The sequence below is a fragment of the Squalius cephalus genome (genome assembly GCF_949319135.1).
Source record: "Squalius cephalus genome assembly, chromosome: 19".
In the NCBI taxonomy this organism is placed as follows: domain Eukaryota; kingdom Metazoa; phylum Chordata; class Actinopteri; order Cypriniformes; family Leuciscidae; genus Squalius; species Squalius cephalus.
This window is the reverse complement of record NC_137140.1, coordinates 2,703,399-2,728,089: the sequence shown is the minus strand read 5'-3', so window position 1 is coordinate 2,728,089 and position 24,691 is coordinate 2,703,399. Positions and strand designations below refer to the sequence as shown.

At 38.1% G+C, this 24,691-nt stretch overlaps 2 protein-coding genes across 4 annotated transcripts in view; both read right to left on the bottom strand.

The window, feature by feature from the left end:
- Positions 1-24,691, bottom strand: part of slc39a11 (solute carrier family 39, member 11) — a 165,802-nt gene that overhangs the window by 6,541 nt on the left and 134,570 nt on the right. The gene's annotated exons all lie outside the window — the stretch shown is intronic.
- LOC307147314 (uncharacterized protein) lies at positions 4,855-23,429 on the bottom strand. Of its 2 annotated transcripts, XM_079851993.1 has the most exons (15): positions 23,086-23,176; positions 22,149-22,257; positions 21,840-21,996; positions 21,328-21,520; positions 20,771-20,878; positions 18,808-18,915; positions 18,164-18,271; positions 17,520-17,627; positions 16,876-16,983; positions 16,232-16,339; positions 15,588-15,695; positions 14,552-15,176; positions 10,619-10,686; positions 9,855-9,983; positions 4,855-5,071 (listed from the first exon to the last, which is right to left on the bottom strand). In XM_079851993.1, exons 2-14 carry the CDS (start codon positions 22,249-22,251, stop codon positions 9,870-9,872), a joined length of 2,016 nt encoding a protein of 671 aa, XP_079708119.1. In that variant the 5' UTR covers positions 22,252-22,257; positions 23,086-23,176; the 3' UTR covers positions 4,855-5,071; positions 9,855-9,869. The 2 variants fall into 2 exon arrangements, with proteins under 2 accessions (XP_079708119.1, XP_079708118.1); XM_079851992.1 differs by having other exon boundaries at positions 22,149-23,429.

The following is a 24,691-nucleotide window of genomic DNA, read 5'->3' as shown; positions in this document are numbered from 1 at the left end:
GACATTGCATTTTCAAATGTATCCGGATTAATGTAGAGTGCGAGTGTGAACGGGCATTTACTCTAAACGCGCGTGTTAGATCAACAATTCATTAGCGGTAAGCGCTGGAGGATGATTAGGATTCTCTCTGGGGAGTTGTGTGAAGTCAGTGGGAGTGTGTTTCTCTGAGGGAGGGTGGTCTGATAAGCAGCTCTGTTTGTTTGGCCTAGACTTCTCCACGTCGTAATGGAAGTTCCCGGAACCGAAGCAAGAAAAGCTGCTCTGTTTTGAGTTCCCCTCTTCACCAGCCTTCACTCTTTCACTGCCTTCTTCCATCTCTCCTGCTGGCACGAGCTCAAGGTTCGGCCCCAGAGAAGTCAGATTAATGACAGCTAGTCACGGAAAGGCTTACAGCACCCGTACGATGAAGGAGAGTTTGAGGGAGACAGAACGCAAGTCAAAGACCCAACAGAACAGATTGCTGATTCAAACGAAGAACATTCTGGCTGTACTTTTCAACATCATGCACTTGAGGACTAGGACAGCCAAGCTACAAAATGACAGTGTTATTAAACTGGTCCAAATGCTCTTCTTCCAAGTTTAATGCTTGAAATTTTGGTCTGTTCCTCCAACACAATCTCATAGCAGTTCATAACTATTTTACATTTTGTCAAATTGGCAGCCAATTCATATAAATTTGTATATGATCTGCTTACGCACCAGTGACGATTAGTTTAAGGGTGGACCTTTATGAGTATTTTTATTTTTCTAAAAATCTTACATTTTTCTATGATGTTAGAGATTTTGAGGAAGACAAAACGCAAGTGAAAGACAGACGAGAATGGATTCAAAATGCTGATCCAAACTCATGACTTTATTCCTTCCATGCAACACAAAATGTGATTTATATATATAAATTAGTGCTGGACAACGATTAATTGCGATTAATCGCATCCAAAATAAAAGTTTGTGTTTACATAATATATGTGTGTGTGTACTGTGGGTAATTATTTTGTGTATATATAAATACATACATATGCATGTATATGTTTAATAAATATTTACATGTATATACTGTGTACTGTGTATGTATATATATAATTTATATTAAATATATTATATATACATATTATATATATATATATAAATAAAAGAAAATAGTAAATATATACATGCATATGTGTGTATTTATATATACAAAAGAATGATGCACAGTACACACACATATATTATGTAAACACAAACTTTTATTTTGGATCGCAATTAATCGTTGCCCAGCACTGATATTATATATATTGATATTATAAATACATACATATATACATATCCCCCTGGTACTTTTTGGGCATTTTTTATTTTTTATTTTATTACTATTATTTAGTTTGATAATATTTGTATTTAATATTTTGTATTTGTAGTGGATTTTATGGCACTAAATAATATTTATGCAGTAGTTATAACCCATTTATTCACTTTTTAAGCATGGACTTGAGCATGGAAAATGTAATTTCCAACTTAAACGGTCATAAATCTTAAATGTTTTGGAGCACATACTTAAGTTTGATCTCTTTTTAAAGAGATATAATAAAAAATACAATAAAAAACTAAAAAAAAACTAAGCATTAACTATTCACACATTTAAGCCTTTATTTCTTTATGAGTTCAGTCGAGTTCAGTCAAGTTCAGCAGATTTTCATTAAACATAATGAGGTTGAATATTTTATTTAAAAATGAAACATGCATGAATGAAGATCATCTATAAGATGCATTTAGAAAATAAACAGGGTGAATTTCCATTTCATGCTGACTCTCAGAGGAAGAGAAATGAAGGGAGGATGAGACAGGAGAAGCTGTGGTGTGGCATAATGAAAGACTGAAGAAAAAGGTTTTGGAGAAGGGCGACGTGAACTCGTTCACACAGTGTGGAAACAACAGCCCTTCTCAGTGTTTCAGAAACATGTTTTCCCATCCCCAGGAATTCTCCTCTGGCATATTTCACTCCTCTGAGGCAGGTCTATTTCTGTGTGTGAAGAGTGTGTGTTCACCTCTGAGGACAGGCTTCAGTGAACCACAAGCACTGAAACAGGGTGGAGATCTCACAACGCACAATGCCATTCCAACACTTCCCTTTCTTCGCTTAGTACACAAACTTAAAAGTAAAGTAAAACGAAGCGGGATTAGTGGGATTTGTGATACAGTGTGTGTGTCGGTTCAGACGTCTGTATTAAAACAAACCCCCCCAAAAAAAAAACATAAAGGGAAGCATTCCAACGTTATTGCAAAAGCATGAAGAAGCCTCCATTGAGAAGGGAAGACAGTGGGTCTAGTGTCTGACCACAGAGCTCCTCTCTGGGCACAAAGGGCCTCTGGTGCCCCCCCTCGTCATGGGGGTCTGCCCTGAATGGGCATCTGTGTGTTGGGAAGAGCATGGGGATCTGGGCGAAATGAGGGAAAATCCCCAAAACCATCTGCACCAATCACTATGGCTTTCCAGTGACCTTTGACCCCAGTACCCAGCGTATACCCGCTGCTTCTCACTCGCGGAGGCACTGTGTGAAAAGTGTGCTAAAACTTTTTATACACACTCTTGACTGAACTGTCTTATCAGCTCATGTGTTCTACTGGCTATATATATATACAGTACTGGTCAAAAGTTTGGAAACATTACTATTTTAATGTTTTTGAAAGAAGGCTCTCATGCTCATCAAGCCTGCATTTATTTGATCAAAAATACAGAAAAAAAAAAAAAAAAAAAAAAGAAGAAGAAGAAAAAAACTGTAATATTGTGAAACATAACATAATAGGAAATTACAGTAACAGAGATTGTTTAGGCTTTACAGCAGCTCTAGGATAAAGTTATTGTCCAGCTAAAGTTAGTTTTGATTGATTGATTGATTGTTCTTTATTGGATTTTTGGAAAATTATTTTTTAAAAAAATGATTGGAATGTTACTGTAATTTCCTATTGTCACTGTAAAGCTGCTTTGAAATAATTCATATTGTTAAAAGCGCTGTATAAATGAAGGTGACTTGACTATTACAATTTAAAATAATGGTTTTCTATTTTAATATTTATAATGTAACTTATTTCTGTGATGCAAAGCTGAATTTTCATCCGTCATAAATCATTATTTTAAATTGTAATAATAATAATAATAATAATAATAATAATTCACAATATTAAAGGTTTTTTTTTCCTGTATTTTTGATCAAATAAATGCAGGCTTGATGAGCATTAGAGACTTCTTTCAAAAACATTAAAAAGAGTAATGTTTCCAAACTTTTGACATGGTACTGTATATACATTTATTAATTTATTATAAAATTAATAAAGGATTAAATATTCAAGAATTTAAGTTTAACAAAAGATTAAAAAGTAGCAGTAAGCTCAATGTGAGAAAAATACCAGAAAAACAAAAGACACTTAATTTAAAATTTTATATATATATACACATATATGCTTTTAGATCTTTTTTTATTATTATTAAACAGATCATTAAGTCATTTAAGTGTGTGCAAGTGTAGAAACTCATTGTTTGTCAGATTTATGTATTATTATTACTTTGCAACTTTTAGGTTATTGCCTTATTAAGCGGTTTCCACATTCCAGCTGGATCATATAGGAGTGACATGCATATTATAATGCTCTAAAAGATGGATAAATGCTGACAAGATAAATGATAAAAATCAAAGTCACAGTCACATAATTTTTAATAAACGTTTTTCCTAGTGGAAGAGTGTACAATGATCCTGAACGGATGAAGCAGATAAAAAGATTCTCACACACACACACACACACACACACACACACACACACACACACACACACACATACTGGTTTCCATGCTGAATGGGGACCAACTTTATGATCATCACTTGTGGGGACCACCCTTTCTAAAGGTTCTAGAGGTATGAAAAAAATTAGGGATACTTACCATAGCTTTGATAACTTATACACGCCTTCAGATATCTGAATTGATGAAGTAATGATTTGACCATGCGTTATGGGGACTTTTGAAAAATCGAGTTGACATGTCTTATAGGGACCAACTTTGCATAATATTTGCATAATTCACACAACCTCCCATTAGATTTGTGGGGACCTAATTTGCATAATTCACACAACCTCCTATTTGATTTGTGGGGACTTAATTTGCATAATTCACACAACTTCCCCTTTTGATTTGTGGGGACCTAGATAGAACAAGAAATATATTACTAATGACAAATAATAGGCATTTATACGAAGTAATTCCTCAGATTGCATTTGTCCATTTGCCCTTAAAAAAAATGGGTTCAATCTACAACCAAGCTTCACTCTTGCATAGAACACCTATGGCCAGTTTCACAGACCAGCCTTAAGATAGTCTCAGACTAAAGTGTGTGTTTAAGCCGTTTTAACTGAAAGCACATCTTAAATTAAGTCCTTTGTGTCCAAGTGCCATTGTTTTGTCTCAAGATGCACACCAGTAATGCTTATTTCTAAGACACGTTTATAAAAGCTACTTAAATGTCCTAACTGAACTAAAGGCCTAATCCTGGTTTAATCTAAATCCTGTCTGTGAAACCAGGCCCTAGTGTTGTGCTTGTAATCATCTCCTCAACATGCAGAATATTTGTTTGGATCGATTGATTGTGATTGAAGTGGATTATATGTGAATGGAGAACTTTTTCACTGCAACAAAGGACTGCATGCAAGTAATGAATTATTGTCTGGATATTTTCCAACCCATTTCATACCCACAGGTCAAACATTTAAACCTTTCCACTTCAAACTATTCTTTCTATAATTGTAATTTTTTCGGCCAACCTCCCAGCATCAGCTGCTACTCATTCACCTGATACTTATAAAAAATAAAACAAAATCTACTACTAATTGAGCTTCAACACATTTATTCACTACTAATAAATGTAAAACTTTACGGTCTTCAAATCGCGGTTCTTCAGTGCTTCTGGTTCAGCTTTTAAACATTTGTCACAGTCGCTCTTTGCTTGTACAATGAACGATGTGATGAATGTGATGAATCGCTTCATGTGCCTTTCCACCGCCTGCACCTCTGTCTGCTGCCAGGGTGTCTTCTGGGTACTTTTACCTAAAAGTGGACAGAAAAAACAATTGAAATGATAAAGTGTGTGCTGGAATTCCAATCCGAAGTTCTGAATCCTATTATCAGTATTTATTAGGTCTGGTTATTACAGTTTTTCTCAGTCGCTTTGGTGCATTTCTCACATCACTATTTACATTTGCACAACAGTTAAAGCAGTTCTCAGAACAATTAGTACAAACTGCAAAACCTAGTTGATAACCTGCAAAAGCGTATCACTTGCTCAAAATGGATAGCTCATTCCTCAAAAGCAAGTATTCATGTCAATGAAAGTGTCAGTGTCATCAAGATGAAAAGTCCTGACACCATTGTTTATGAACAAGATAGTCAAATGGCTTGGTTATGTTTTCATTATGACAGTTTATTCTGTAAATGTTTTCCATTGCAAAAAAGTCAGATCTTGGTAACACTACCTGTACATGCTCAAGATAGCACTATATACTATTTGAACAGCCATTTGAAAAATACAGTAAAGTTACACATTACTGTATTTAGTGAGGTAACAGAGTACAAGACACTGAATATGTATGTTTCACATTTTTACTGCATATGCTCTTTGCAATTCTAATTTGTTCACAGCATTGTGCAAATGAAATAAATACAGCTATGCATAGAGCTATGCACAACTGTAAACAATATTGCAGTACATATTGGAACTGAACATACAACATACAGTACATAGTACTGTAATCATTCATGCACATCCAGATGTTCCTCATTAGTGAAAGCTGAGATTCACCTGAGAGAAATTATTCAATTTAGGAGGCATTTTCAGAAAAATAATAATAATAATTTAAAAAAAAGTGTAAAATTTGCTTGACAGATTTTGATAACTAGTTCAACATTTTTGTATGTAATGACTCAAGCAATGAAATGAGGACTATTAGTTTTATATGGAATGACTATTCAGCATTCACAAGTATAGATAATTTTGACTGACATGACATAAGCAAATGATAATGTTATAAAACAGCAGAGAGTTGTATGAAAGCAATAGATGCATGTCCAAAAGCATTTGCAGTTTGTTGGAAGGAATGAGAAACTGCTACTATGATGTGCACAAATGACTAAATGTTGTGGAGGTTGAACTAACTGTTGTGCAAATGTAAATAGTGATGTGAGAAATGCACCAAAGCGACTATTATTATTATTATTATTATTTATTAGGTCTTTTATAATTATTATTTATTAGGTCTTTTATTAGTCGGTTAGTCGCAGGACATACAGGCGCCGGCGCGATCATTTAACTTTCAATACTCTTATCTGTATGAATAAAAGGACAGAGTAATGCAAACTGTAAAGGTTCAACTCTTATTTCTGTAAACTCACAATAACTACAAAATGTTGTGCTTTGTAAAATAATGAAAACAATCAGGATGTGCTTTCTGCTGTCTCAGTGAACTTGAGCATCACAGAAATGAGCCGAAACTCAGTGTATACTCGCCTCACACCAGGGTGGGAATTATACCGCGGCCACGGCCGCCGTTGCCCTACACTTTGGCCTTCATGCCCCGTGAAAAAAAAAATCATCGTACGGCCACAGTGGCCTGTGTGCCCTGGCCCTGTCCAAGTTCCATGTATAAAGCAGAGCATGTGAGCGGAGTGGAGCGGGAGCGAGCGGGGAGGACAGAGCGCAGAGCGGCAATTTCAAAAGGACAGAGCGTCACCCTATTTCCCGCTCCAGTTTCGCTCCGCTCACACCACGAGTCTGATGCATGCTTAGTCAAGCCTGACCCTGAATCCATCTGTCTTGCACAGTCATCAACAGTAGACTATTTTCAGTCAAAACTCAGCTCAATAATGGAGTTCAAAAACTCCAAACCATTATGTAGCCTACTATTAATAAGTCGCTCCGGAGTATAAATCGCAACAGTCAAAAAATGCGCCATGAAGAAGAAAAAACACATACAGTATAGGCCTAGCCTAAGTCGCACTGGACTATAAGTCGCATTTATTTAGAAATTTATTTCACAAAAAAAAAAAAACCACAATGTTACAGACAAGTATAGCCTACTTGCCTCACAGACCTGAGACATATATATAAAGCTTGAAATGTCTACTTTTAAACAGAACAATTCAAAACGAAAGAAAACAGACTTCTCTCTTATGTAATCCGTATGAAATGTGCAATTCTCTCTGGCGCGTTCACTACTGCGAAGATCGCGAGTCAGCATCTTTCCAGCCGACACAGACATAAAAAAAAAAAAAAACTGGTTTATTAGTAAACAATTAAAATGTCTCCTGCTATATTTTACATATTCATAATCATTAATTTTGCCGGTTCGTTGTGACAGCTTTTAGGTGCTTTATTGGCAGCAGCGCCACCCTTACATCGCATCAGCACCGAAAACATAGAGATTCTTTTCTTTTGGGGGCATTTTGTTTGTGTTCAGACTTTCTCAGTTGTTTTTAGGCGCGATGTTAGAGGATGCTGCTAATAAAGTTGCTAGTAGGCCCACACATTGGATTCACGTTTATTATTATAGGCTAAAAAAAATACCCCAGGTTTTATGCCGTTCGTATCATTTTATTTTGTTGTATTTATCCGCCACACCTTTAAGGCCGGTCCGTGAAAATATTGTCTGATATTAAACCGATCTGTGGCGCAAAAAAGCTTGGGGACCGCTACAAGTGATATACATGTAGATTTTTTTCCTTTTTTGGAGCGAGCGGGGGGCGATTTGAGTGGAGCGCGAAGCAAACTGCGTTGAGCGCTGAGCAATAATGATTGTGAGGGTGTATACCTTCTGGATGGAATGGTTCTCTCTCTCACACTCACATGATATAGAGGACTGAATGAATATTTTGAATGCTTTTATTGGCATTTGTGTTGTTTCTGAATGCTTTTATTGGCATTTATGTTGTTTCTATTGTTGTGTGAGGGTGTATACCTTCTGGATGTAATGGCGCTCTCTCTCTCTCATTAAAAAATGTTTTTTTTTATTAAAAAAGTCATAATCCATGTCTTATTCCAAATTAGGATGTTATGGTATCAATCTGAATGGGAAAACCATCGAATTGTACTCAATGGCCTTTGTGCCCTGTCATATGGCCTTGGTGCCCCTAAAAAAAAAAGAAAAGGTGGAGGCCAAATGGCCTTGCCCCTAAAATTACATAATTCCCACCCTGCCTCACACACACACACACGTGAGAAATATATCTATAGAAAGCTTGAAATGTCTGCTTTTAAACGAATCAATTCAAGTGGAAAATAAATACTCAGATTATGTAATCCGTATGAAATGCGAGTCACTGCGGAGATGACGAGTCTGTATCATCGACTTAATCTCTGCAGCCGAGAATATCAATAAATTATTACAATGTTTGTTTAGACAGTCTCCTTCTGACACAAGACACACTCAATCATTATTTTTGCCGGTGCGCTGCGGAACTTTAAGTGTGCGCTTGATCGCTAATTAGGCTATGTATTATATAGGCAATTAAAGGCTCATTATTATGAGTTATGGCTTATTAATATAAAAATGCGATTAGTTGACTAATAGCTTAATGAACGACTACTAGTCGACTAGAAAAAAAAAAACTTTAGTCGAGGGCAGCCCTAGTATTTATGTCAGCATCTATATTGCAAGAGAAATTAATTTGCACTCTACCTATAAATAGAATTACACTGTCAATCAAACAGTGATTTTTACATTCAGTCACTTGGCCTGAAATGGTCATTGGAGAAAAGGAAAATATATTAGGATCAATGTCTTGGCTGCAAGTTATTTTTATGCATCCATCCACTCAAACTGCTCCAGGGGTTAGGCTAGTTATTACTGATTCGGTGTTTTCATTTTTAGAACAGCTACAGTTCCTACTAGTGCCACAAAACACCTAGTAGATTCTAGCATCAACCAAGTAACCCTCTAAACAACTACAGATGGGTTCCTGAGCAACATGACTGTCAATCTCCCTCGGACTGGGGCTCCATGCAAGATCTCACCTCGTGGGGTCTCAATGATCCTAAGAAAGGTGAGAAATCAGCCCAGAACTACACGGGAGGAGCTGGTCAATGACCTAAAAAGAGCTGGGACCACCGTTTCCAAGGTTACTGTTGGTAATACACTAAGACGTCATGGTTTGAAATCATGCATGGCACGGAAGGTTCCCCTGCTTAAACCAGCACATGTCAAGGCCCGTCTTAAGTTTGCCAATGACCATTTGGATGATCCAGAGGAGTCATGGGAGAAAGTCATGTGATCAGATGAGACCAAAATAGAACTTTTTGGTCATAATTCCACTAAACGTGTTTGGAGGAAGAAGAATGATGAGTACCATCCCAAGAACACCATCCCTACTGTGAAGCATGGGGGTGGTAGCATCATGCTTTGGGGGTGTTTTTCTGCACATGGGACAGGGCGACTGCACTGTATTAAGGAGAGGATGACCGGGGCCATGTATTGCGAGATTTTGGGGAACAACCTCCTTCCCTCAGTTATGTAGTCAAATGATATGTAGATGAGGATCTGCATAGTAAAACTAGGCGTCGTAAGCTCCACATATGGTTATTTCGGGTGGAGATGCATGTACGCACAATCTTCCGCTGACTGGGATTTATAAAGTGAATTCTGCGCAGGTTCTGGCGTACGCACGGTTTTATAAGTCTGAATATTTTTTTGCGTACGCCATTTTTGGCTTTCGGGCGCACGTACACTTTTAGTAAGGTTCCTACGCACAGTTTTATAAATGAGGCCCCTGGTCTGAGATCTGGGTGTTAAAGTGCTCCTAAAGGGTCTAATTTAGTCTAAGAAATGTGTAAAGAGTTCACCTTTGGAAGAAGGCCTCACAGCACTGGCTCCTGTAGGCATCTCTTCATCTGATGGTGGTCTGGGTCTCTTGGGTGGTGGCGGCATGTCATTCCTCTTGGTAGGAGGAAGTGCCACCTCTGCTGATGGTTCTATGGAAAATAATCAAAGTTCAACATTTTCAGAAAGATACAATTTAAATGTACTATAGAATGCTGACAATACACTGTTATTTGTCACACTTATGCACTAATTATTTAAAATCATTAAAGTACAATAAACCCTAAACCTGTGCAATTGTTCATTATTGCAAGTATAATTGAACTACATCTTTCCAGCAGACATTTAATCAAATATAAGTGCAAGTAAATTGAGTATAACCATTTTATTTCATGTCTTAATCATCTGACATGATTCGTTTTGTGCCATGACACAACCAACACGAGAAGAGAGCAGATCAGCTAGTGTTTTATGAAAAATGAAAAATGTACAAGTTTCTCCTATGAAATATATTTTTTATGGTAGTAAACTCACAAAAAAATATTCACTCCAGAATGAATGTTTAGTGTAATTTAGTTGAAGAATAGCTTGGAGGCATTTGATTCATTACACAATGAGCCGTTTCGTCAAAAAAAAAAAAAATTTGTTCAGCATACTGAAGCATCTTCTTTAATGTTGGCTATGATGTTAGAACAATATTTTTGTCTGTCAGGTCTTCACAAGTTACGTGACTGAAAATTATGAATAACTGCAAAATGTAGTAGTGTATTTTGACAGTAATACAAACCGTCAACAGTAGATGAACAGTGTCCCTCTTGTATGCTCCCGTCTTCCTCATCACAGTCAATAACGTTTCTGTGGAAGTTCAAAGTACAGCTTAACAATGGTATATAATGGATCGTAAACACCTGGTATACGAATAGATGGTAGGGGTGTAACGGTTCACAAAATTTACGTTTCAGTTCAATACGATACACTTGTGTCACGGTTCGGTACGTTTTTGATACAGCAAAAAGAAAAAAAATGCCAGAGTAATTTCCTTGATTTAATTTTTTTATTCTTTTTTTTATTAAAACTAACATCATAAAGTATGATTTTTTTTTACTTTGAGCAATTCTGGAGCTATAATTGACTCTTCTTAGGAGCATATAAAACAAAACGCTCCTTGGAAAAAGTGAAATGTAATATTGTAGTAGTTATAAACAAAGGTTTATTTTAGTTCAGATTAACATTTGAGGGCAGCAATTGTATTTACAATGTCAAGTCAAGTCATCTTCATTTATATAGCGCTTTTAACAATGTAGATTGTCTCAAAGCAGCTTTACAGAGATAAGCTTATAATTTAAGGAAACAGAGATTGTTTCGGCTTTACAGCAGAGTTAAGTTATTTCCATCTAAAGTTAGTTTTGATTGATTTGCTTCCGTCGCAACGATCAAGCAATGTAGCCGCTAAGACGACACCATTCCCTCTACACAGACTTTAAACGCGAACCTGTGAGAAACGCTGATGGCGTTCACATGCGCATTTAGAATGGGTTCTATAGATATGTGCGTTTGAATATACGCAGGTTAGGAATTCCCTACAAGCCAAGCCTAAACAAAGTACTTGTCTTTCCTTATAAATTTTGATAAAGAATTTTATTTTATTTTGTTGCTTTGGGGTAGGAACGCGAAACGAACAACGCCTTTCCCGACAACGCCTTATCTGTAGAGTGGTAGTGGGATCCTCCATAGGGAGAGACTAGTTGGCACTTCAGCACTGCGTTGTCATCGGTCCAGGCGAAAGTCATTCGTCAGATCTGGATACGGCCTGGATCCGGCAGGCTGCAGGAAAACCTCGGGATAAACACAGACACTAAAATTAGCGTAGATGCCATTCTTCTCATGATGTAACGAGTACATCAGGATTTTTGGGAAGTGTTCCCGGTTCCGGCTGACCTAATATATGCAGCCTAACATTAAATTATAGAAGTCTATAATGTATTATGTGAAAGCTAGGTCAAAGAGATGTGTCTTTAGTCTAGCTTTGAACTGACAGAGTGTGTCTGCTTCCCGGACAATGGTAGGAAGACTGTTCCAGAGTTTTGGTGCTAAATAGGAAAAGGATCTACCGCCAGCAGTCGATTTTGATATTCTAGGTATTAGTAACTGGCCGGAATTTTGAGATTGCAATAGACGTGACGGACTATAATGCGTTAAGAGCTCGCTCAAGTACTGCGGAGCTAAACCATTTAGTGCTTTGTAAGTGATCAGCAATATTTTAAAATTTATGCGATGTTTAATAGGGAGCCAATGCAGTTTTGACAGAACCGGGCTAATATGGTCATACTTCCTGGTTCTAGTAAGAACTCGAGCTGCTGCGTTTTGGACCAGCTGTAGTTTGTTTATTAAGCGTGCAGGACAACCACCCAGTAGAGCATTACAATAATCTAGCCTTGAGGTCATGAACGCATGAACTAATTGTTCCGCATTTGTCAATGAGAGCATATGGTGTAATTTAGATATATTTTTAAATGGAAAAATGCAGTTTTACAGATACTAGACACGTGACTTTCAAATGAAAGATTGGTATCAAAGAGCACACCCAGGTTCCTAACCGACGACGAAGACTTAACAGAGCAGCCATCAAGTGTTAGATAGTATTCTAGGTTATTACGTGAGGAAGTTTTTTGTCCAATAATTAGAAACTCTGTTTTTTCAGAATTTAGAAGTAGGAAATTACGAGTCATCCAATTTTTTTATATCCGCTATGCATTCCGTTCATTTTGTGAATTGATAAGTTTCGTTAGGTTTTGAAGAAATATAGAGCTGAGTATCATCAGCATAACAGTGAAAGCTAATGCCATGTTTCCTAATGATTTCTCCTAATGGTAGCATGTACAGAGTGAACAGCAGCGGTCCTAGTACTGAGCCTTGTGGTACGCCATACTGAACTTGTGATCGATGAGACATCTCATCATTTACTGCTACAAACTGATAACGGTCAGATAAGTATGATTTAAACCATGCTAGTGCATTTCCACTAATGCCAACATAATGTTCTAATCTATTTAAAAGAACGTTGTGGTCAATGGTGTCAAATGCAGCACTAAGATCGAGTAACACTAATAGAGAGATACAACCACGATCGGATGATAAGAGCAAATCATTTGTGACTCTAACGAGAGCTGTCTCGGTACTATGGTACGGTCTAAATCCTGACTGGAAATCCTCGCAGAGATCATTTCTTTCAAGAAAGGAACACAGTTGTGAGGATACTGCCTTTTCTAATATCTTTGACAGAAAAGGTAGATTCGAGATCGGCCTATAATTGACTAATTCTGTAGGATCAAGTTGCGTTTTTTTAACAAGCGGTTTAATCATAGCCAGCTTAAAGGTTTTTGGTACGTATCCTAGAGACAAAGACGAATTAATGATATTAAGAAGAGGATCTATGACCTCTGGAAGTATTTCTTTCAGTAGCTTAGTTGGTATAGGGTCTAACATACATGTTGTAGATTTAGATGATTTAATGAGTTTAGTAAATTCTTCCTCTCCTATATCAACGAATTAATCCAATTTTTCCTCAGGGAGACTACGATGCACTGCCTGATGCGATACTGTAGTAGACGGTTGCATAGTTATAATTTTGTCCCTGATATTATCAATCTTATAAGTGAAGAAGTTCATAAAATCATTACTGCTGTGTTGCTTGGAAACTTCGGTGCTTGAAGCTTTATTTTTCGTTAGTTTAGCCACCGTTTCAAATAAATACCTAGGATTATGTTTATTTTCTTCTAATAGGGTTGAAAAATAAGCAGATCTAGCAGCTTTTAAAGCCTCTCTGTAAGTAATTGAGCTCTCCTTCCATGAAATGCGAAATACCTCTAGTTTTGTTTTCTTCCAGTTGCGCTCCATTTTTCTGGCTGCTCTCTTAAGGGCCTGAGTGTGCTCGTTGTACCACGGCGTTGGACTATTTTCTTTAATCTTCTTTAAGCGCAACGGAGCAACTGTGTCTAAAGTGCTGGAAAAGAGAGAGTTAAACGTTTCTGTTGTAATATCGAGTTTATTTTAATGTCAAAATAAAACCAACGTAATGTTACTTGAAGGCATTATAGCCTACTATTCCTGCCAAACTTCCATGGTTGCAGTTAGTGTTACTACAGTAAATCCATGGTAAATCCATCTGTGGACACCGGATAGTTCATTTATGGCACAATGTTTCTCCTGGTTTCCACGTCAGAGCTGTTTGAACCGTTAATAACGGAGAAATGTGAATGTTTCTCACAAGATCTCTCAGCGATGTTATTACTTCTGTGGCGAATTCAAATGATTTCTTTACTGGATCTCTTATTAGCGCTGTGTAGTAACAGTGTCGTATGATCATGATCAGCTCGCGCTGCACTGGTCCAAACTGATAAACGGTCCGTCAACCACACAATAACGAGCAGTTTCGTTCCGCTTGCATTACGTTTGCCATTTGACGTTGGACAATGTTGTGGTCGCGCCGGCGTCTCTTACATAACGAGAGCGCTTGCCACACGCGACCCGCCTACATTTGAAATAACGAAATTTTGGTCGGCAGGAAAAATGGTCCAACGAACCCGTTCGGTTTGAAAATGCGTACCGAACACAGAACCGAAAGCATCGTACCAAACAGTTCAATACGAATACGTGTATCGTTACACCCCTAATAGATGGTAAACAGAAAATCAAACAAAAGTCAAATAAAATACCACACCATCAGGATCTATCCCAATTTCATCCAAGTTCTTGCCATGGAACTCAGCTAATCTTCCTTGCTCAAGAGCCATTAGAACTTTGCTGATCTTGGCAAGTTGCAGGGTCTTCTCAGGGAGTCGATAGAACTCATGATGGATTCTTATGTCGTGTCCAAGAAAGTTTGCCAGCTGGTCCATCTCGGTGTCAGTCATATTCAGCACTGTTGAAAGGGTTGCGGCATGCTTTCGCAGTCTTGTAGATGTCAGTGACTTGGGACACTTTGCGTCACACACCTTTGCAAAGCCACGGAGGCAGTCTGACCCTCGAAAATATGTCATGGCTTCTGGTCTTGCAAACATATAGGAATTGTCTTTCAGAACCCCACAAGCCTCTCTCTGCTTAACAAGGAGTTCTAAGGCACATAGCATTTTTGAAGTCAGAAGAATTGGAACTGGTCGACCACGCTTCCCCCTTGCGATAACCCTTGTGAAGTGTCTGCAGAGATTGTTTTCCACTTCAGAGAGTGCCCAGTCCACATCCTCATGTGGATCAGAAGTGTCTCTTGATAGAAATGCAGACAAAGGCATGCTCGAAACCACTCCTTCCCTGCGCCGGTTAAAGAGAATCATCTGGGCTAGACACACCTTTGCCAGAAAAAAAAACAATTATTCCTGTCCAGCAAACCTTGCTCACACACACATCTTGATTAAAACCAGCTTCATGAGGACCTTTCACACACAACGTTATATTTCCTTATGGGGACTAGTTTCATCATATTCAACACACAAGTTTGAACTCAAACACTGACTGAAAGTGTGTTGTGGGGACGTCGTGAGTGTCCATTTTAAAGCAACAATTAACCTAGAAAATAAATCCCTGTGAAGGATAAAACTGGCCCTAAATACTCCACTAGCACTAAACTACAGGACACATGTCGTTACATGGTTTAATGTACTAATTTACACCAGATACGCATCAAAATATGCCTAAAAATCACTAAACCATGACAAAGAGAGACAGTAGACCTAAATCTTTAGTGATGAATGTGAACGTACCTGTTGAGGAGAGTTGATCTGAGCAGATTCATCATCCATCTGAGTCTCTGACTGGAGAGAAGGATCAGAAGCACTCGCTGCGCTGGTTTTAATGGCAACGCTGGTTATCTGTAAGAGACAACATTCATAATGACAAGATATTAGAACATGGAAACACAAGAGAGAAATCTGAAGCAGATACCACATGATTTTATAGAAAGAGACAAATCAACTTCATCTAAAACATTTATTCCTGTCCAGTCAACCCCTGTCTGCGCTCACACACATCTGGATAAAACCCGGCTTCATGGGGACCTGTCACACACCTTCATGGGGACCTTTCACACACAATGTTATAGTTCCTTATGGGGACTAGTTTCATCAAATTCAACACATGAGTTTGAACTCAAACACTGACTGAAAGTGTGTTGTGGGGACGTCGTGAGTGTCCATTTTAAAGCAACAATTAACCTAGAAAATAATTCCCTGTGAAGGATAAAACTGGCCCTAAATACTCCACTAGCACTAAACTACAGGACACATGTCGTTACACGGTTTAATGTACTAATTTACACCAGATACGCATCAAAATATGCCTAAAAATCACTAAACCATGACAAAGAGAGACAGTAGACCTAAATCTTTAGTGATGAATGTGAACGTACCTGTTGAGGAGAGTTGATCTGAGCAGATTCATCATCCATCTGAGTCTCTGACTGGAGAGAAGGATCAGAAGCACTCGCTGCGCTGGTTTTAATGGCAACGCTGGTTATCTGTAAGAGACAACATTCATAATGACAAGATATTAGAACATGGAAACACAAGAGAGAAATCTGAAGCAGATACCACATGATTTCAGAGAAATAGACAAATCAACTTCATCTAAAACATTTATTCCTGTCCAGTCAACCCCTGTCTGCGCTCACACACATCTGGATAAAACCCGGCTTCATGGGGACCTTTCACACACCTTCATGGGGACCTTTCACACACAATGTTATAGTTCCTTATGGGGACTAGTTTCATCAAATTCAACACATGAGTTTGAACTCAAACACTGACTGAAAGTGTGTTGTGGGGACGTCGTGAGTGTCCATTTTAAAGCAACAATTAACCTAGAAAATAAATCCCTGTGAAGGATAAAACTGGCCCTAAATACTCCACTAGCACTAAACTACAGGACACATGTCGTTACACGGTTTAATGTACTAATTTACACCAGATACGCATCAAAATATGCCTAAAAATCACTAAACCATGACAAAGAGAGACAGTAGACCTAAATCTTTAGTGATGAATGTGAACGTACCTGTTGAGGAGAGTTGATCTGAGCAGATTCATCATCCATCTGAGTCTCTGACTGGAGAGAAGGATCAGAAGCACTCGCTGCGCTGGTTTTAATGGCAACGCTGGTTATCTGTAAGAGACAACATTCATAATGACAAGATATTAGAACATGGAAACACAAGAGAAAAATTTGAAGCAGATACCACATGATTTTATAGAAAGAGACAAATCAACTTCATCTAAAACATTTATTCCTGTCCAGTCAACCCCTGTCTGCGCTCACACACATCTGGATAAAACCCGGCTTCATGGGGACCTGTCACACACCTTCATGGGGACCTTTCACACACAATGTTATAGTTCCTTATGGGGACTAGTTTCATCAAATTCAACACATGAGTTTGAACTCAAACACTGACTGAAAGTGTGTTGTGGGGACGTCGTGAGTGTCCATTTTAAAGCAACAATTAACCTAGAAAATAATTCCCTGTGAAGGATAAAACTGGCCCTAAATACTCCACTAGCACTAAACTACAGGACACATGTCGTTACACGGTTTAATGTACTAATTTACACCAGATACGCATCAAAATATGCCTAAAAATCACTAAACCATGACAAAGAGAGACAGTAGACCTAAATCTTTAGTGATGAATGTGAACGTACCTGTTGAGGAGAGTTGATCTGAGCAGATTCATCATCCATCTGAGTCTCTGACTGGAGAGAAGGATCAGAAGCACTCGCTGCGCTGGTTTTAATGGCAACGCTGGTTATCTGTAAGAGACAACATTCATAATGACAAGATATTAGAACATGGAAACACAAGAGAGAAATCTGAAGCAGATACCACATGATTTTATAGAAAGAGACAAATCAACTTCATCTAAAACATTTATTCCTGTCCAGTCAACCCCTGTCTGCGCTCACACACATCTGGATAAAACCCGGCTTCATGGGGACCTGTCACACACCTTCATGGGGACCTTTCACACACAACGTTATAGTTCCTTATGGGGACTAGTTTCACCAAATTCAACACATGAGTTTGAACTCAAACACTGACTGAAAGTGTGTTGTGGGGACTTCGTGAGTGTCCATTTTAAAGCAACAATTAACCTAGAAAATAATTCCCTGTGAAGGATAAAACTGGCCCTAAATACTCCACTAGCACTAAACTACAGGACACATGTCGTTACACGGTTTAATGTACTAATTTACACCAGATACGCATCAAAATATGCCTAAAAATCACTAAACCATGACAAAGAGAGACAGTAGACCTAAATCTTTAGTGATGAATGTGAACGTACCTGTTGAGGAGAGTTGATCTGAGCAGATTCATCATCCATCTGAGTCTCTGACTGGAGAGAAGGATCAGAAGCACTCGCTGCGCTGGTTTTAATGGCAACGCTGGTTATCTGTAAGAGACAACATTCATAATGACAAGATATTAGAACATGGAAACACAAGAGAGAAATCTGAAGCAGATACCACATGATTTCAGAGAAATAGACAAATCAACTTCATCTAAAACATTTATTCCTGTCCAGTCAACCCCTGTCTGCGCTCACACACATCTGGATAAAACCCGGCTTCATGGGGACCTTTCACACACCTTCATGGGGACCTTTCACACACAATGTTATAGTTCCTTATGGGGACTAGTTTCATCAAATTCAACACATGAGTTTGAACTCAAACACTGACTGAAAGTGTGTTGTGGGGACGTCGTGAGTGTCCATTTTAAAGCAACAATTAACCTAGAAAATAATTCCCTGTGAAGGATAAAACTGGCCCTAAATACTCCACTAGCACTAAACTACAGGACACATGTCGTTACACGGTTTAATGTACTAATTTACACCAGATACGCATCAAAATATGCCTAAAAATCACTAAACCATGACAAAGAGAGACAGTAGACCTAAATCTTTAGTGATGAATGTGAACGTACCTGTTGAGGAGAGTTGATCTGAGCAGATTCATCATCCATCTGAGTCTCTGACTGGAGAGAAGGATCAGAAGCACTCGCTGCGCTGGTTTTAATGGCAACGCTGGTTATCTGTAAGAGACAACATTCATAATGACAAGATATTAGAACATGGAAACACAAGAGAGAAATCTGAAGCAGATACCACAGGATTTCAGAGAAATAGACAAATCAACTTCATCTAAAACATTTATTCCTGTCCAGTCAACCCCTGTCTGCGCTCACACACATCTGGATAAAACCCGGCTTCATGGGGACCTTTCACACACCTTCATGGGGACCTTTCACACACCACGTTATAGTTCCTTATGGGGACTAGTTTCATCAAATTCAACACACAAGTTTTAACTCAAACACTGACTGAAAGTGTGTTGTGGGGACGTCGTGACTGTCCATTTTAAAGCAACAATTAATCCAGAAAAAAATCCCTGTGAAGGATAAAACTGGCCCTAAATACTCCACTAGCATTAACCTACTGGACACATGTCGTTACACGGTTTAATTTACTAATTTACACCAGATACGCATCAAAATATGCTTAAAAATCACTAAACCATGACAAAGAGAGACAGTAGACCTAAATCTTTAGTGATGAATGTAGGGATGCACCGATCCGATACTCAGTATCGGAATCGGCTCCGATACTGCCATTTTTGGCGGATCGGGTATCGGTCAGACAAGGCCGATCCAAATCCGATATTGTGCGTATACTATTCAGTGTTATTGTTAAGCCCCACAAACATTATAAAGCACCATAAGTTTTCGTGCACAATATTTTAATTGTTCTGAAGCCATTATACAGTATAATGTGAGATATAAATTAATATTTAAGTGTTAAATTCAAGATCACGTAAACGTTTCCCTCAGCTGCGGCTGTCAATCATTCTTCATTCAGCACTCAAACAGCGCGTCGCGTCCGGTTATGACAGAACACACGATGAAACTCTCTCCAAGATGATTCAATGTTACTATTATTATACTTGATCTGTAGATAAAGGTCTATGGTTTCACATAAAACAACTTTATCTTGCTGGACTTTATTGCTGTACCTTAATCATGTTACTTTCCACCGGGTGTCTGTTAGATCACAACAGTAGAGTAAAGTCAGGTACTATTTGTTCTTCACGCGCACAGTAACTGAAATTTAAAAGAAAATGCTGAATAGACTATTGCATAGATAGATACTGTATAATACACTATGCATCATATGTATTTTCTTTGTGCTTTAAACTTTTCAATGCGGACTCGACGCGCTGCGCGCTGTGACTCATGTTGCTTCAAGAGCATCATTCTGCGCTCGGGATGCGCATAAGCGCTGTGGGCCGCACTGTATTGGAGCCTTTCATATCGTAATACAGGGACGCAATGAAAGATTATTAATAGCCGTTCTTGTCCTGTCCCATCTATTATGTTGCTACCTTATTAAACAGCTGTGCTATACATTTAAAAAATGTCTCAATTTTATAGTAGGATATAAAATAATTGCTATTTTTATCTTGTTTTTCATGAATGTATTTTACAACAATACAAAGAGCAATGTGTAAAGTTTTACCAGATTTAGTGTTACACTTATTGTCTCTAATTTGTTCTCCACTAAACATTTTTTTCACAAAATGTTCAGATTTTATACAATTAATTGTGCACTCGTGATTTTTCTAGACTAAATTTTATTGCTGAATTATCCACTAATCTAGTTTATAATAGCATTTATGTCAGATTATGATCATATATTTTTTGTTGGTGTTTTTCTTTTTTTTCAGTTCTTATCAGTTTAACACAGAGTAATAGAAATTCTACTTGATTAAAAAAAAACTGCGCTGGTATCGGTACGGATCGGTATCGGCCGATACTCAGAATTTTTGGTATCGGATCGGATCGGTTCTGAAAAAAATGGTATCGTTGCATCCCTAGATGAATGTGAACGTACCTGTTGAGGAGAGTTGATCTGAGCAGATTCATCATCCATCTGAGTCTCTGACTGGAGAGAAGGATCAGAAGCACTCGCTGCACTGGTTTTAATGGCAACGCTGGTTATCTGTAAGAGACAACATTCATAATGACAAGATATTAGAACATGGAAACACAAGAGATAAATCTGAAGCAGATACCACATGATTTCAGAATTAAAAAAAAAAAAAATACAAAAACATTTACAATTAAAACATGTCTTCATTTTACATAGTTAATCTTTAGTTTATTTTTGTGATTACATTTCACCCATAAGTTGCAATAAGGCCATTGCATGCCACACATAACTTGCAGAAAGAAAAGTGGCCTAAGACTGTACCACCTCACTCTTTAAATGTATAAATTTTAGGGGTGGGGTAGAAACACTGACCTAAAACGTAACTTAACTTATCATTTATAGACATAATTAGATTCATAGATTTCTAATAGATTCAAATTATAATCTATTCAACCAACAACTTGCTTAACATGTTGCAACAATGATATATTCTGTACACAGTGTGCTTTGCAACATACTTGTGTTCTCCAAGGGTAGTCTTCTCCTCCATAATCATAGGCAATTTCTTCTCCTTCTTTAATGTCATCCAGGGCAAACAGACAAAGGTGAGGCTTTCCATTGACGTCAGTTTTCTTCATCTTACAATTTGGATATTTGTGGTCATCAATAACGATCCGCCGAAACGATCCATCTTCTCTTGAGGCATCAATACTTAAATATGAAAGCATGAGAAAAGGATGAATACAAGTATTACAATATACCACCCCAAATCAGTGTCTTTTTTTACTATAGTTTAGCACAGGGTTTCTCAAACTCAGTCCTGGAGGGCCACTGTCCTGCACAGTTTAGCTCCAAAACTGATCAAACACACCTAGCTGTGAGTTTCTAGTGATCCTGAAGACATTGATTAGTTTGCTCAGGTGTGTTTGATCAGGGTTGGAGCTAAACTGTGCAGGACAGTGGCCCTGCAGGACTGAGTTTGAGAGACCCTGGTTTAGCATAAGGAATATGGTGCAACTTGACTTCTTACCACCATGTTTTCCCTCGCCAAATGAAATCAAACATAAATGCAGCACAGGATGCGTGGTAACATGTTCTTCTTCTCTGCAGCTCTGCATCATTTATCATATCTCCCCTGTACTCAAAATCACCTTTGCAAAAGGCACCCTTTGCGAATAGACCACGTCCTGCAAAATACAGATTTTTTTTTTTTTCACCAAAAATAAAATCTTATAGATAAAGGATGCCAAATACACAAAAAGACATCAATAGTTGGCAGCAGTATGGTTAGGACATGCATATGATGGTAAATATTAAATGATAAATCACACCACCTTACCTTTCACTGGATTGATATACTTCACATCTAATTTGAATGTTTTGTCAGTCTTCGAAACAACATGATGCATGGCATCCTTAAGGGGGCTGATTCGTGGTGGCATTTCAAACTGAGAGAAAAAAAATTGTAATAAATAATAGTGTGAAAATGGGGAGACATGCAGAATTAAACTAGCATGTTCAATAAGTAGATAAGAATGTTATTGTAATGTAACACTGCATTACAATGATATCGTATGTATCAATGTAAGACAAGAAATCAGAACTCAAGGATATCACATTTATTGACTAACTTACTAGCCTTGAGGGCATAAACTCAACATTTTCACTTAGGCTCTAATCTCTCACAAAACCAACATCTATATAATCCCAGGTAGCCTTGACAATTAACTACTTATTTGGCTCTTAACCTAACTACTCTTTTGAACGATCTCGCCATACAAACCCCAGTTTATTTTAAGTTACTGTCATAATTAAAACAAAGTTTATTCATTTAAAGCTACTTACCATTTCAGTGTTTTTATTTTTGCCTAACGTTACTTAATTGCTCTGTTAACGATATCAATACTAAAAGTCAAACACAAGTGTGATATTCCTCCCCCTCACCCTGTCCTGACAAGTAATAAAACATAACATTACCTTTAATTTAAAGTAGAAAATAATCTACTGTCCAGCACGCAAACTAGACAGAAACAGACTTAATAACCCAATTCCTTCATTAGCAATCAATCAGACTAAACACCTGACGACACTTTTCAGTTGAAATGAAGTACTTAACATTACATTGTATGATTTTGTGATCGCTTATTGGAAAAACACAAAAATATGTCAGGCCACACTTAGCCTCAACAATTAGCACTAACTAGCTAGCAGCTAACGTTAGCCCGCTGCCTAATCTAATTAACCTAACTGGTTTCATACATATGTGCTTAACGTACCTTGAGCTTCACTTTTATCCTCTGCAGAAGTTTAGATCCTTAGTTGGCATCTCCAGTAAATAATCTTCTTCTTTGTCTTCCGTGTACAGTATCAATTTAATACTTATATTTTCAAGTTGTTGTTGAATTCCTTCCTTATGAGGACCCGGAAGTGGGCGGTACTCAACCATAATTGGAAAATGTGTGTGTGGAGAAGTGAGTGCATTACCAGCCAAAAATGTTTGGGGGCGCAGCTGAGCACACACTTCACACACTCACACTACCTCATAATCGTGTGTTATGGGCCAATGCTGAAACTCCGCCCAGCACCTTCAGAATAGTTCCTCTATTCAATTCAATGGGTCATCCTTATGGGGACCTGATTTTTGGTCCCCACAACGCAAGAGGTCCCCATTACGTGACTGTGTAAACAGATTCTTGTCCCCACAACGTGATAAATACCAACTCACACACACACACACACACACACACACACACACACACACACACACACAGTTCTGTAATGCAGAGAAAAAGAGGAATCTAGTTGCCTATAGCTGACATCATCTCAAAGCACGCACACGTACAGTATACCAAACACAACGCTTTATTAGATATTATTTTCTTCTTGATCTTCACTACATATTAACACAAATGTGCACTGGCGAGTTTAAGATGGTGATCACAGTGTTTGTGCTGGCTTGTCATTTCCCATTAGTTTGCTTCAAAGATGGTATTGCCCAGAGCTTTGCTTACTCATAATGAAGCAAAGTTACTGTATGGGAAGGCAAGGCCATCAGGAGTGTGTTTAATATCTAGAAATAAAAGTATAGTATCTATCTAATACTCAAAGAGTAGAAGAGATAATCCTCAAATACTCAAAGAAGGACCAACATCTACAAAACTGCATTTGTGTGTGTGTGTGTGTGTGTGTGTGTGTGTGTGTGTGTGTGTGTGTGTGTGTGTGTGTGTGTGTGTGTCTACAAGTGCAGAACTTAATTTTAATTGAAACGTATACTTCAGCAACCCTCATTGACTATGAAATGTTTGAGGGAACATTAAGGTGAAAAAGTAAAGCTGATTCTACAGATTCATTCTATTCCTCCGATAAACTCTCTTTAACTTACAGGGCCCTATCTTACACCCAGCGCAACTGACTTTGTACACCGACGCATGTATCATTCCTATATTGCACCCGACGCACAGCGAACTTTTCCCTCCACAGACGCACGTCGGTAAATTAGGGAATGAACTTGCGCTCCCCGGGGGCGGATCAGGGAAAAGAGGAGGCGTGTTCCGGCGCAAACGTTCCCTGGTGCTATTTTGCAGTTTCAGAAAACAATTCCGCCACTGACCAGGACAAACCTCGTCTAAAGTCAGTGGCGCGTTATTCAGATGCTGTTTTAAGGGCGCATGCTTGGCCATAATGTAGCGTGTGCACAACACACACACACTTTGCTTATCTCATCTACACACAGACACAGCAGTTTTCATTTTTAGAAAACCATACATTATTACAAGTAAAAATATTCCACACGAGGGAAATCATTGTGGTGTCCATGAAGATGTGGAAAAATAGGCATAAATCCAAACATTTAACATTTATCAAACATTTACCAAAATTATT

Excerpts from the sequence above, each read along its gene's own strand:
- LOC307147314 (XM_079851992.1), bottom strand. The coding sequence starts at position 22,251 with ATGCCACCACGAATCAGCCCCCTTAAGGATGCCATGCATCATGTTGTT. Across the intron at positions 18,916-20,770 it reads AGATCAACTCTCCTCAACAG|ATAACCAGCGTTGCCATTAA; the intron begins GTACGTTCACAT and ends TGTCTCTTACAG. Across the intron at positions 9,984-10,618 it reads CTGTTCATCTACTGTTGACG|AACCATCAGCAGAGGTGGCA; the intron begins GTTTGTATTACT and ends TATTTTCCATAG.